We start from the raw sequence: 13,544 nt of genomic DNA, 5'->3' as shown, positions 1-13,544 counted from the left end.
ATATATCAGATATAAAGCAAAAGAACAGCGACAGCTTCTCAGAGTCACAGAAATAGGCCCGGTGGGTTTGGGCTCCATTTTTTTTTTTTTTAATCTCACATCCTACAGACATTCATGAGGCCAGACCCCAAGACGAGAATACAGGTGGTAGCCAAAGCCCCCTGCTTTCCTGAAGCACCCCGTCTAGTGAGGAACAGCTCAGCGTCGGGGGAAGAGGTCGGGAGACAGTCCCAGTCAGGCTGCACTTGTTGGCTGGGCTTTTCCAAAAAGAACATTTACCAAACCGCATCTTTTTTCAAGACAGGAGCCAGATTTCCGTGTTTAATTTTCATAGTATGTTCATCTCCTGCACCTAGTGGATCACTCAGAGAGAGATGCTCAGGAGAGGCCTGCGGAAGAAGGCAGTGTTTCAGAGTCCAGCAGATGGGAGTCTGCATTCCCCAGCTGGGGAGGTCAGCAGTAATGTGAAGGCACACAGCGTGGGGTCCAGCAAATACCACTGCATGGCCATGTTACTGCCTTTTTCCATCTTCACTCTATGTGTGTTCTGTGAGCCCACGTAGACGAGCAAAGGTGGAAGTTCACTGGAATCGTTAAAAGGCCTCACTTCTAGGTCAGCTGACTGCCTGTGAACAAGGGCCAATTTGTGAAGCTGTGCTTACGGAGCATAAATTTCTGTTTTGAATTTGGTCTGAATTCTGACTCTTTACATGTGGGGATGGCAAGACCCCGGTGGTTATTTTGAAGGATGCAGTGCTTGCTCTCCAGTGGCGTGCACTTCAGAATTGGCTCCTTGCCAGATCTGGTGGGCCAGGGCTGAGGATGGGGCGGAGTGGGGGTGGTGGTGCATGTGGGGGTCACACACCTCCATGTTACTGGCTTGTTTTATATTTTATAGTACATGCAGTGCGCACTTGGTAAGCCGCTTCAGTCATTTCCAGCTCTTTGTGACCCTATGGACTATAGCCTGCCAGGCTCCTCTGTCCATGGGATTCTTAGGCAAGAATACTGGAGTGGGTTGCCATTTCCTTTCCCAGGGGATCTTCCCGCCTCAGGGATTGAGCCCGAGTCTCCTGTGTCTCCTGCATTGGCAGGTGGGTTCTTTATTGCTAACTCCACCTGGGAAGCCCCAATTGTAGTATATGTTTATTTAGCTATATTTTAACTTTCTAACGGAGAAGGCAATGGCACCCCACTCCAGCACTCTTGCCTGGAAAATCCCATGGACGGAGGAGCCTGGTAGGCTGCAGTACATGGGGTCGCTAGGAGTCGGACATGACTGAGCGACTTCACTTTCACTTTTCACTTTCATGCACTGGAGAAGGAAATGGCACCCCACTCCAGTATTCTTGCCTGGAGAATCCCAGGGATGGGGGAGCCTACTGGGCTGCCGTCTGTGGGGTCGCACAGAGTCGGACACGGCTGAAGTGACTTAGCATAACTTTCTAAAATTTATTTTCATTCTTTAAAAATAATTCACCATCCCTTGCCTCAGAATAGTTCATAGATTTTTTTTTAACCAGCAGAATTTCCCTTTAGAAGAATTAAATTCAATGACATTATCTGATCTGACCAAAGACAAAATGTGAGGCCATTAGGATGAGTAGTAGAATCCACAGGGGTAAAATTTATCCATCTTTTTAATTTCTTATTTAAATAGGATTCTTTCCTGGATCAGACTGGGTCCACAACCCTGTCATCTGAATAAGATCAATGAATAACACGTGAAAATCAAGGAACACCTAGAAGTCGTGAATATTTTTTGAAGTGTATTTATCATACAGAGCCTAGTCTTTAATTGGAACACAGCAGTCGTGGACATGTGGGCTTGCTCTTTATTGACTCAACTAATTTTCTAACCTGGACAGTGTTTGGAATATAAGTAATTTTGTCAGCGACACTGCAAGGGACCAGTAAATTCAGAAAGTATTCTGCTCCATCTTTCTGTCTTGGGCAGAAGGCCGTATCCCAACAGTCCAGTGTTCATATTCAGAGCAGAGTACAGCTGGGTCAAGTCTACCAGCCAAGGAAACTGAAAACCAAAATAATCCAGTTGTGGTTATTCTGACCTCCATTTCTAAGACTGACCCTCGAAATGTTATGACCAGAAACAGCCAAGCAACAAAGGATCCATGAGTTTGATCTTGATTAGAGAAAAAAAAATTGGGATTTTTTTTTTAAAACAGCCTTTTCTATATCATATGAAAAGAATCAAAATAATAACCTGGCATTAGCCCCTATAAGTGACCAAATCTTTTAGAATCATGAACCTCCTAAGAACTTATGACCGAACACCAACCTAGGATATTTTGGCGTTGAAAATGGTCTCAAACTATTTACATTGCCTTTTCCTGTGAGTTTTAACAGTGAAGTGGGCTCTTCCCTTATTTCTAAACACTTGGCTTTCTTGCATTAGCATCAAGGTGAGCAGAGGTGCCTAAAATCACAGCATCTTTTTTATTGCTTGGAGGGGGAGCTCATTAATGTCCATTTGGGTTTAATACTGGAATTGTTTGTGTATTTAAAACTATCTTTTGTAATCTCAATGTAAGATCAAAAAGCTGTGCCTTACTTAGAGTACAGTATTTCCATCTTAGAAGGGAGGGAGGCCCTGTACCTAGGGTGACTGTATAATTTAGCATCCCAACCAGGTCACTTTTGAGAGTGAAAGAGAACTTTCCTCATCACTGCATCAGAATAACAGACAAACTCTGAGGTCTCTCTCAGGCAAACCCTGCTATACGGCAAGCTGTAGAGATCACCCATGATCCAATACATCTTGCCACAAAGACTTGCAGATCTGTGATTTCCTGTTACACTTTAAAATTTTTATTGATTTGTCTATTCATTTTTGACTGTGCTAGGTCTTTGTTAGTGCACTCAGTCTTTCTCTAGTTGCAGTGAGCAGGGGCTACTCTTCACTGTGGTACAGGGGCTTAGTTGTCCTGGGGCATGTGGGATTTTCCAGAACCAGGGATTGAACCCATGTTCCCTGCATTGGCAGGCGAACTCTTAACCACTGGACCACCAGAGAAGCCTGCAGATAGTTTTAAAAAACTTCTACTTTTCCATAAGTTTCTCCTACCTACCATTTTAATTGCTGCAGACTGTTCTCAATCGTATTCATGATTCCAGATGATAACCAGAGCTGTTTTGCCTGTGCAACAATTGTGTATAATAATTGCAGGAGGATGCCATGGGGTGGGAGGGGGGTGAAGAGAGACGGAGGATGAGGAAGTGAAGGCAGTGAATTTGCAGAAAGTCAAGCATCTCAGTAAAACATCTGACAAGACCATCTGCTGAGAGGACTCGAGCATCAAGAGAGTTCCCAGGGAGGGGCCAGAGTTTGGGATGTGTTCGGGGGCATCCCATTTGCACTTTCAGGATGAGATCTAAATATTTAACCTTCAGCTGGAAGAGGGCCGTATTCAGCACCCTGCACCCAAGGAAACAAAGCCAAGAGTACTCATGCGCGAAAATCTTTGTTTCAGAGATAAAGACAAGGCCAATTAACATGGTGGGCCAAAAGGGCTCTCGCTTTACTTCTACAGCTGTTTTCTTCCCCGGGTGACTCAGCTTGGCAGTAGCTTGCCCACAGCTCGAAGAAATGACTCACACACCTTCACTAGGAAAATGCTGGGGACTGCGAGGCTCCTAGCTGCCTGCCAGCCGAGCCATGTTGTTGGCTAACCAGATCATACTCGGGGTTAAATTTAGGGGGAAGGCTATTTAGGTTCTTTCCCCCAATCCCCTGTACAGTCACACTGGGTGTTACTGTGTGGTCTCATTCCAAATGATTCAGACTTCCTCCCTGCCCAGTTCATTGTGGCACACCCACTATGTGCCTAGCACGGAGCTCACAGATGACTCAGCGTCTCCATCCACAAAGAACACCAAGTCTCTGGTTCTTGTATTCCAGCCCACTGAGTCATGTCGGTGCCATTTTGGGGGCATGTGGCTTTGAAATAGTAGCATTCAGACTGTCTTAGCCTTGTCTCTGGTTAGGGGTGGGAGGTATAAGAAAAGGGTCTCCCCTGTCCTCCACAGTTGGCCTTTCAAAGATGGGCCTGTGGTACTCAGTCTCTTTAAGGCCAGGGTGGGAGTGGTAGTGGTAGTCGCTCAGTTGTGTCTGACTCTGTGACCCCACAGACTGTAGCCTGCCAGGATCCTCTGTCCATGGGATTCTCCAGGCAAAAATTCTGAAGTGGGTGGCCATGCCCTCCTCCAGGGGATCTTCCTAACCCAGAGATCAAACCTGGGTTTCCTGCATTGCAGGCAGATTCTTTACAATTGAGCTACAGGGAAGTCCTAAGGCCAGAGTACTGTCTCATATTTCATTGTGTCTTAAAATTGCGGCAAGATTAGAGACCTCAATCTTGTTTCTGGTGCTAATCCCTTAAGGATTAAATATGTAGAACCGCATTAAATTAATTCCTAGTATTAAAAAACAGATTGCGTAGCTCTTAATATCAGGTTAGCCGAAAAGTTCGATCAAGTTTTTCTATAAGCTGTTACGGAAAAACCCAAACGAACTTTCCGGCCAGCCCAGTAAACGCACCCAGGAGGGGGTTCCCAGACACTGAGGAACTGAGGGTGTTTGGTAACTGACATCGGGTGGAGATCTTGGGAGGACCCAGCATCTACCCAAACGCTGATCCTGGAGGCAGGCAGACACCATGTCTTCGCCTTTCCCTTGCCTGGGAGAGACAGCAGCCCCACACAAGCACCCAGCAGCTTGTCCAGGGTTACACAGGCCTGGCCTTTTATCCACATCAGAAGTGCTTGGATTGAATTAACTTGCAGCTCCTAAAGCACCCACACAATTAGCTGTAACTGCTCCTCAGAATCCGCCTGCTGATGCAGGAGACTTAGGTTTGATCCCTGGGCCAGGAAGATCCCCTGGAGAAGGAAATGGCAACCCACTCCAGTATTCTTGCCTGGGAAATGCCATGGACAGAGAAGCCTGCCAGGCTACAATCTATAGGGTCATAAAACAGTCGGACACAACTGAGCGACTAAACAACAGTATTTCATTTAGCATAATGTCCTCAAGGTTTGTCTTTGTCACAACATGTGTCATGATTTCCTTACTTTTTAAGACTGAATAATATTCCACCAAATACATGTCAACATCTGGTTTATTCATTCATCTGTTGATGGACACTTTTGTTGCTTCCACCTTTTGGCTGTTGTGAATAAAGCTGTCATGAACATGGGTGTCCTTAAATGATATTTTAAAAAGAAAAAAGAACTAACACAATACCCTGTCTAAGCCCTTTACCTATATCATCTTACTTAGTCCTGACTTCACCAGCTTCTCAAGGGGCCACCAGCTGATATCATCCCTCCCGGGCACACTGGGCCCAAGTGCCCTCTCCATTCAGAAGTCTCCTCTGTGTTTCTGAATGGGTCTGCCTCCCTTGACACCTGTCTCTACGTCACCAAGAACATTTTACCTTAATCCCACAGAACATGTTGGCCATCCCTCTGGACTGAAGTTTGTCTTTCCTTCTCCCCGCTGGCAAGGCGATCCTGTAAACAACATCCACTTGGTACTTTTCTTAACACCATGAATCACTGTACACGTGGGTATAGCATCTTGTTTTGTAGCCTAAGATGCTGATCCCTAAGAGTATTGCTCTTGTTTTTGTTTTCCTCTGTGTGCGAACCGAGGCGCTCAGGCACACCTTGAATATATGTTTTGATTTCAGTGAGTATGGGAGGGGCTTCTCAGCTCCCGCCTCTGAAGGAGGAAGGCACATGCGTTTGGTAAATGGCCCCTTCCCTCATGGGCGCTACTTATGCTGTGTTTCCTCACACTGAGGGGCCTCTGGGAGCTTCTCTTGCTGGTCAGTTACTAAGTCATGTTCGACTCTTTGCGGCCCCATGAACTGCAGCACACCAGGCTTCCCTGTCCTTTACTATCTTCCTGGAGCTTGCTCAAACTCGTGTCCATTGAGTCTATGATGCCATCCAACCATCTCATCCTCTGTCGCCCCCTTCTCCTCTTGCTCTCCATCTTTCCCAGCATCAGGGTCTTTTCCAATGAGTCAGCTCTTTGCATCAGGTATGCAAAGTGTTAGAGCTTCAGCTTCAGCATCAGTCCTTCCAATGAATATTCAGGGCTGATTTCCTCTAGGATTGACTGGTTTGATCTCCTTGTTGTCCAAGGGACTCTCAAGAGTCTCCTCCAGCACCACAGTTCAGAAACATCAATTTTTGGCACTCAGCCTTCTCTGCAGGTAGCCAAAGAGAAGTCTGGCTTCTCTCTCTACACACACACCGAAATACCTGCCATCCCTCAGCATCCTCAGGGAACTGGTTCCGGGACCCTCTTGGACACCAAAATCCACGGATGCTCAAGCTCCTTATATAAAATGGCATAGTATTTCCATAAAACCTAGGCACATCCTCCTGTGTACTTTAAAATAGTGGTTCCCAACCTTTTTGTCACCAGGGACCGGTTTCGTGGAAGACAGTTTTTCCATGGACCAAGGTGGGGGATGGTTTGGGGATGATTCAAGCGCTTTACATTTATTATGCACTTTATTTCTGTTATTATTATATCAGCTCCACCTCAGATCATCAGGCATTCGGTCCCAGAGGTTGGGGACCCCTGCTTTAAAACATTTCTAGGTTACTTATAATACCTGATAATACCACGTAAATGCTATGTAAATAGTTGCTTATGTACGGCCAGTTTAAGTTTTGATTTTTAGAACTCTGGAATTTTTTTCCCAAATATTTTCGATCTGTGTTTGGTTGAATCTGCAGGTGTAGAACCCACAAATACAGAGGATGGGCTGTATACTTACATTTCTGTCTGTCTCTCTCTCTTAATGCCTTGGCACCCACTTAAGTAACCCTCCCAGCTCACATTTTCTCCAAACTTTGTTGCATCTGAAATGACCAAGTTCTCTTACCTCTCTGTCCACAGGCTGCACCTGGGAATTTGGAGCCATGGTAAACTACATCAAGAAGACATATCCCCTGACCCAGCTGGTGGTCGTGGGCTTCAGCTTGGGCGGTAACATCGTGTGTAAATACTTGGGGGAGACCCAGGCCAACCAAGAAAAGGTTCTGTGCTGCGTCAGCGTGTGCCAGGGCTACAGCGCACTGAGGTGAGTGATCCTGGCCACGTGCTCCCACTTCCTGCTGCCACTGGTCCTCCAGTTAGCTTTCATTTATTGAGATGTCCCCAGCACACCAGACACTGGCCCGTGAAGACCTGGGGAAATGCTAGGGCAGACTAAGCAGAAGTGTCTGGGTCTTGATTTTACCTTGCTTTGCTTCCACATCATATACTGGAGTGGTCCTGTCAGACCCCTTCAACCTGGGATATGCAGCTGTATTTTGGGGGTCAGATCTGTAATGGAGTAAGCCAAAGCCCCGCCCCTTTAATAGCTGCTGTTTCCCTTTGGAGTCTCTGAGATTACTTAAATTCTTCATGCTCCAGGAGTTTTGTAGAACTGTGGGTTTATGAAAACACAGGAGACTTGGCAAAGCAGGGTCTGAGAGCTGGACCACCGTATGACCCCAACCCCTCCTACCTGCCAAAGAGTTGAGTCTCGGATGGCATCTGAAGGGATCTGTAGAAACTGTTTAATCTGTGCCCTCACCGTCAAATAATCATCTCTCTCAGCATCCCAAGATCACACATAAGAGACGACCTTCTGGGTAGAGGTTTACCTCCCGGCTAGCCCCCCGACAACAGAAACCTGCAGGATGAGTCCTAGGGGGACACTTGTCTGCTCTGACCTCCCTGCCCAGATCAGTGTTGTCCTCGACCACTCCAGAGTCACCACGCACACACATTCACACATATACACACACACCCATACACACCCATACACATACACACTCACAAACATGCACGTTCATATATATACACCTATACACGTACACACATACACACACACACATACACCCATACACATACACACTCACACACACACACACCCCCATACACATACACACATACACATTCATGTACACACACCCATACACATACACACTCACAAACATGCACATTCATATATACATACCCATACACGTACACATATACGCACTCATACACACTCACACACAAACACACTCATATACACACACATCTCTTCAGATTCTTTAAATGCATTCATATTTTTTCCTGTACTCACTCCTTGTGATAATGTCTTTTTGTGTTATAAATGGTTAATGAAGAAATCTAAAATCACACACACAAAAAATAAAAAACAAACTCCCTGCCCTGATTGATCCAGTCTAATACCACAGTCCTTGTAGACAATCCTTACTTTCTGCCTCACCTGTATGTCTTGGTGTCGTTTAAACCTATTTTGTCATTTCTAATGGATAAGGGGCTATGTTATTTCTAAAAATATCTATTACTGGAATTTGAAATCAACAAATCCAAAGGGCAAATGCAGGCTCAGAATTCAGCCTCTGCCCAAGCCTTAAAGCTTGGCCAAAATGGGGAGTTTAAATGTACCCCAAAATAGACAGGAAATACTTCCCTGCTGGAGCCTTTCCTGAGTTCCAGGGCTGAAGCCTGGGTCCCAGTTGTTCTCACCTGCAGTACGGGGGTGACAATAATTGGAAACTACCCTGTGACGCCATGGTGAGGGTCAAATGAGTTCATGAGAATGAACTACTTGGAACAGTGCCAGGCACGTAGAAAGTTGTCAGTAACTACCAATTATCATCATTATGCATTGTCAAATGAGAAGTGGGCTACATCAGTGGATCGTAGCATCACAAAGACCAATCTAGAGAACTAGTGACTGCCACACTTAGTTAAGAATCACTTGGAGGATCATGATAAAAATAAATTCATTTTCTCGGGCCCCAGCCCCGGAGATCCTGATTTGTGAGTCTGGGGCATGGGGCCAGGAATCTGCTTTTGGACGCATTTCACAGGTGACTCCTGAGGTGTTAGCCGTGTTTAGCAGTCACTGGGCCCAGGGACCTCAAGGGTCTCTCCAGCTCTAGTGTTGCAGGCTAGGTTATTCTCCTCATTCTCCTGTTGGGAATCCTCCCCTTCAATTCCCCTCTACACTCTGGTTTGAATCAGAACACGTTCCTTTGTGTTGACTTGGCTAGAAATACTCAACTCCTGATTCTCAGCCATGATGTAACCAGAGTTACCCAAAGCCCCATCCTTGCCAGTACCTGGGATCTTAGAGCAAAGAGCAGAGGGCACGCCCCAGGATCCCGGGTAAATCAACTCTTGTCTGATTAGCGGTCCAGTTTTTTGGCCAGGCTTCTAGTGTCTGTAAAAATCAGAGTCCCTTCCTAAACCAAGCGCTGTCAAGTGACTAGAACACTGACTTCGTGTTCAGAGAGCACTGGGTTTGACAGGAACGAGAATGTAGGACAAGTTTGTTTTCCCTGTTTTTTAACGCGGAGAATCGTCAATTAACAGCCTTGTTTAATTTTGCTGCAACAGCGCCATCTGCTGTTGGCCAAGCCCATGACTTGCACAATTGAGGATCCCAGGTATGGGTTTAAGCTAGGAAGCTAACCAACATCTGTGAGGTGCTCTATGCACTTTGCAGACGTGGTCCACACCACTTCTCTTTGAGGCCTCAGAGATCTTTATATTCATAATCATTGTCACATCAGTTGTCTGCAAATAGAAGAGAAACAGGCAACTTTATCCTCTGGAGCAAAGAGATCCAGGCTAAGATCCTACACCCTACGCACAGGAAAACTGGAGGCAGATCAGAGACACGGTCGTCTTATGTGTGCTGGGGCCGCTCACGGCTCAGGTCCCCTCAACGTTTCAATGAGATCTACTCGCCAGGAGACAGTGCCTTACTTTCAACCAGTGTAACCTTTTTTTTCCTGCCGAGGCTTGAGGGCAGTGAGCCTTTTCCGCACTGGAATGATGGCAGCCATGCTTCCTTTACACGGAGGTGAAGCGGGGAGGGCCCATCTGCCGCTGCAGGGGCCACACAGGAGTTCATGCTTCTGGTAAATCCCTCCCCTAGTTGAGTCTCCAGAACCGCTGGTCAGTGATCCGTCCTCTCCCTCTGGCTTCTCATCCCGTAACGCACCTCCCCACTAGCCACAGCCAGTTCTAGGCTCAGAAGCCAGCCCCCGCTTGCTGTAGTTAGCAGAGTCTAGCTGCTGCTAAACTAGCTCACGCTTGATGAGGTGCTGAACCAGCAAAGGAGGGTGACAGATGTCCCCAGACTACACTGTATCCAGCAGACTTAACTCGTTCCCTCAGCACAAACAGCTGCCAACTAGCCCTGGAAATGTGTGTGTTCAGACTCAGCCTAAATCTCTAGTTTAATTAATCATTTAATGGTGTTAAGAAGACATGCTGCGTGCTCTGTCATTCAGTCATGTCCGACTCTTTGCGACTCCATGGACTGTAGCCCGCCAAGTTCCTCTGTCCATGGGATTTTCCAGGCAAGGATACTGGATTAGGTTGCCATTTCCTTCTCCAGGGGATATTCCTGACCCTGGGATCGAACCCACGTCTCTTATGTCTCCTGCATTGGCAGGCAGATTCTTTACCACTGAGCCACCTGGGAAACCCCTGATTAGAAATTGGGGCATCTTGAAAGAACTTTATTGGTTGAGATAGGTAGATATATGGATGGGTAAAGCACTTCTTACCTGAGCCATCTGCTTCCCAGGCTGACATTCTATTTATCCTCATGAGATGTATGCCCTGGAGCCTGCCCATCCCCCAGACCTCTTCAGCTGAGGCCAGAATTCAGACCCATTCTTAACATCACCGGTTGGCCAGCTCTCCACTCACTACATGCACCCCTGTCTGCCGAATTTCACCTGCTAGCAGAAGCAATGAAAACACCACCAAGGCTCCCAGGGCGACCTCTGTCAGGCCTGAGATGGAACATACCTCACCCATAGAACAGTCTTGGTGTGAACATTGCTTCTCTAATTCAACCTCCTAATTTGACAGATAAGGACACTGAGGCTTGGAGAGGTGAAGTGGCTTCCACAGAGTTTGGTGAACCACCCAGTGGGGTCAGATGGGCCATAGTTCCAAGTCTCTGTGCTAACTCATGCCCCCCGGGAGGCCTGGACATCTTGTTAGACCATCCCATCACCAGCCCCATTCCCTGGAGCCTGGTTCTGCCTCCTCCCTTCTCTCACTGCAGAAACATGGCATATAAATTGGAGCTTGGCTTCAGTGGGAGCTGCAGTTCCCAGTGAGGTTCTTGTTGGGCTGTGTGTACAGTGGTTCCAGACCACTGCTGATCTTTCCTCAACCCTAAGATATAGTTGATGAGTTTCATGGTTAATGGTTAAAACTGACTTTAATCTTCAGCTCTCCTCCTCAGGGTAGATAATTTTCAGGAGGTCACAATCCAGAAGATTTTCTATTTTCTGTCTTCTTCTCTTTCTCCTTCTTCATTATTATGGAAAATTTTAGATACATACAAAATAAAAGCAATGGGGTATTGGACCCCTGTATATCCACTACCAGCTTCAAACGTGCTTAACTTTTGGCTACTCTTATTTCCTCTGCACCTCATTCACACATCACTCCCCTATAAGATGGATTATTTTGAAGCAAATCCCAGACGTTATGTCATATCATTTGTAAATATTTCATTTGGTAGCACTAAAAAGACTCTAAGAACTTTTTATTTTTAATTAGAGTGTAATTGCTTTACAAGGTTGCCGGGGTCCAGCCCCAGCAGGATCCAGGGGTACCCTCAGGATGATGGCATAGGCGAAAGGATAGCAAAGCAAAGAGAACAAAGGCTTGACCTTCCTTGATTAACACAGAAAGCCAATAAAGCTCCTGTGTTCCAAGGAGTCATCCTGAAAGAAGAACAGAGAGAGAAAAGGAGGGAAAAGGAAAAAAATAACAACACAGGGAGACCAAGCTTCGGTGAGTGAGGCCCGTAACTTTATTTTCAAAAGGAACTTTTATAGCTTGACTTGTACATAGAAGGAAATGAAAGATGCAAAGTCATTCAGAGTCAGCCCAAACATTACATCTGTTTTGTCTTTATCAAAACCAGGATTTTTCTGCATACCTTTCCCATAAACAATGTTGTGTACATTATCTTCTGGCCTTGGAGGCCTGTGGACATTTTATGACCCTTTTTTGATAAAGGCTGCTCAACCAGAAAACTTATTTTCCCTTAAAGTGTTTCTTCTTTATTTCTCCCAGCCTCAGAAAGTACTAAACAGAGTTACATTCTCACGGAGCAAAGGTACAGTGGGTCACAACAAAGAAAGAACCAATTAGCTCAAAGGTCTGATGTGGCTAATTCCAAGGCTGCTACTTGTTTTTCTTACATTCCAACTATGTTAACTAATGCACTCCCAAGTGCACAATGGATAAGGGATATGGGCACTTGGCAGCAAGCATTGGCCCAATAATGAAGCCCTTTACCAGTACTATCTATTCTAGTAATTTTTCATCCCTTAAAGGACTCTATGCTCATTAGGACTTTCAGAATGTTTTGGCTTCCCGTGCCTTTCAAGGTTGGGGAGTTATGAACAATCATGTGTGTTAATTGCAAGAGTATGGATAAACCTGTCAGGCAAGCTAGAAAGCCATCAGAGGGGTTTGAATTGAAACACTCCTATCATGCCCATTAACTAAAGCCCTAGGTTGATTTTTTCCAGAGAAAGGTGGTCGGGGATAGCCCCCTGTTAATGTCAGAAGAGTTGGTGAAAGGCACAAAATAGTAAGACAGACAGATTCTGGTTTTGGGGTGGATGCTCGAGCAGATTCAGGGGGTCCCTTGAGGCCTGACCCGCCTTTGCCTGTCAGGCTCTCTCCGCATGGCCTTTGTCATGGGTGGGATCTCCCGTGGTGGCTCCCGGCACAAGATTGTGTTGGTTTCTGCCATACAACTAAACCTGAGTCAGTCACAAGTGTACCAACGTCCCTTCCCTCTTGAACCTCCCTCCTACCGCCCCTCTAGGTTGTCACAGAGCACCGGATTGAGCTCCCTGGCAGCTTCCCACTAGCTATCCGTTTTACACATGATAATGTATGTTTCAGTGCTACTCTCTCAATTCGTCCCACCCCTCTTCTTCCCTGCTGGGTCCACAAATCTGGTTCCTATGTCTGCGTCTCTTGTTTCTGTCTTGCAAATAGGTTCATCAGCACCATTTTTCTAGATTCCATATATATGCATTAGTGTACAATATTTGTTTTTCTCTTTAAGAATGTTTTCTTAAACATAATCACAATATCATCATCACACCAAAAGATTATTAACTCTGAATATTAATATCATCCTGTCTGTAGTCAGTGTTCAGATTTCCTTGATTGTCTCACAGAAGTTTTTTAACAGTTTCTTTCAATCAGAATTCCCATTATGTCCACGCACGGCATCTATTGATTTGTCTCTTCAATTTCTTTTAGTCTATAGGTTCCCCTCTCTTTTATTTCTTCTCAGTTTGTTGTTGGTGCTGGTATTGAAGAAGGTCTTTTTTTAAAGAGATGAAATGAATGGGTTTTTTTTTAGTAATACATTGATCTCGATTATGCTTTATTAAACTAATATAAAATTAAGTTCAGTCCCTTAATTTTATACTCAAAG

General features: G+C 45.7%; 1 protein-coding gene across 2 annotated transcripts in view; it reads left to right on the top strand.

Moving 5' to 3' along the window:
- The window catches only part of ABHD2 (abhydrolase domain containing 2, acylglycerol lipase), a 108,248-nt gene that overhangs the window by 82,076 nt on the left and 12,628 nt on the right, over positions 1-13,544 (top strand). Inside the window, exon 6 of one of the 2 annotated variants that reach the window (XM_086364620.1) lies at positions 6,938-7,121. In XM_086364620.1, coding sequence (XP_086220746.1) covers positions 6,938-7,121 — 184 coding nt within the window. Of the gene's footprint in view, positions 1-6,937; positions 9,970-13,544 lie in introns of both variants that reach the window. The other variant, XM_086364621.1, reaches the window with a different exon arrangement.

The sequence above is a fragment of the Bos grunniens genome, chromosome 21 (genome assembly GCF_055505025.1).
Source record: "Bos grunniens cultivar Pamir isolate PY7600 chromosome 21, Bosgru_T2T1.0, whole genome shotgun sequence".
Classification (NCBI taxonomy): Eukaryota; Metazoa; Chordata; class Mammalia; order Artiodactyla; family Bovidae; genus Bos; species Bos grunniens.
This window is presented reverse-complemented; position numbering and strand designations above follow the sequence as displayed.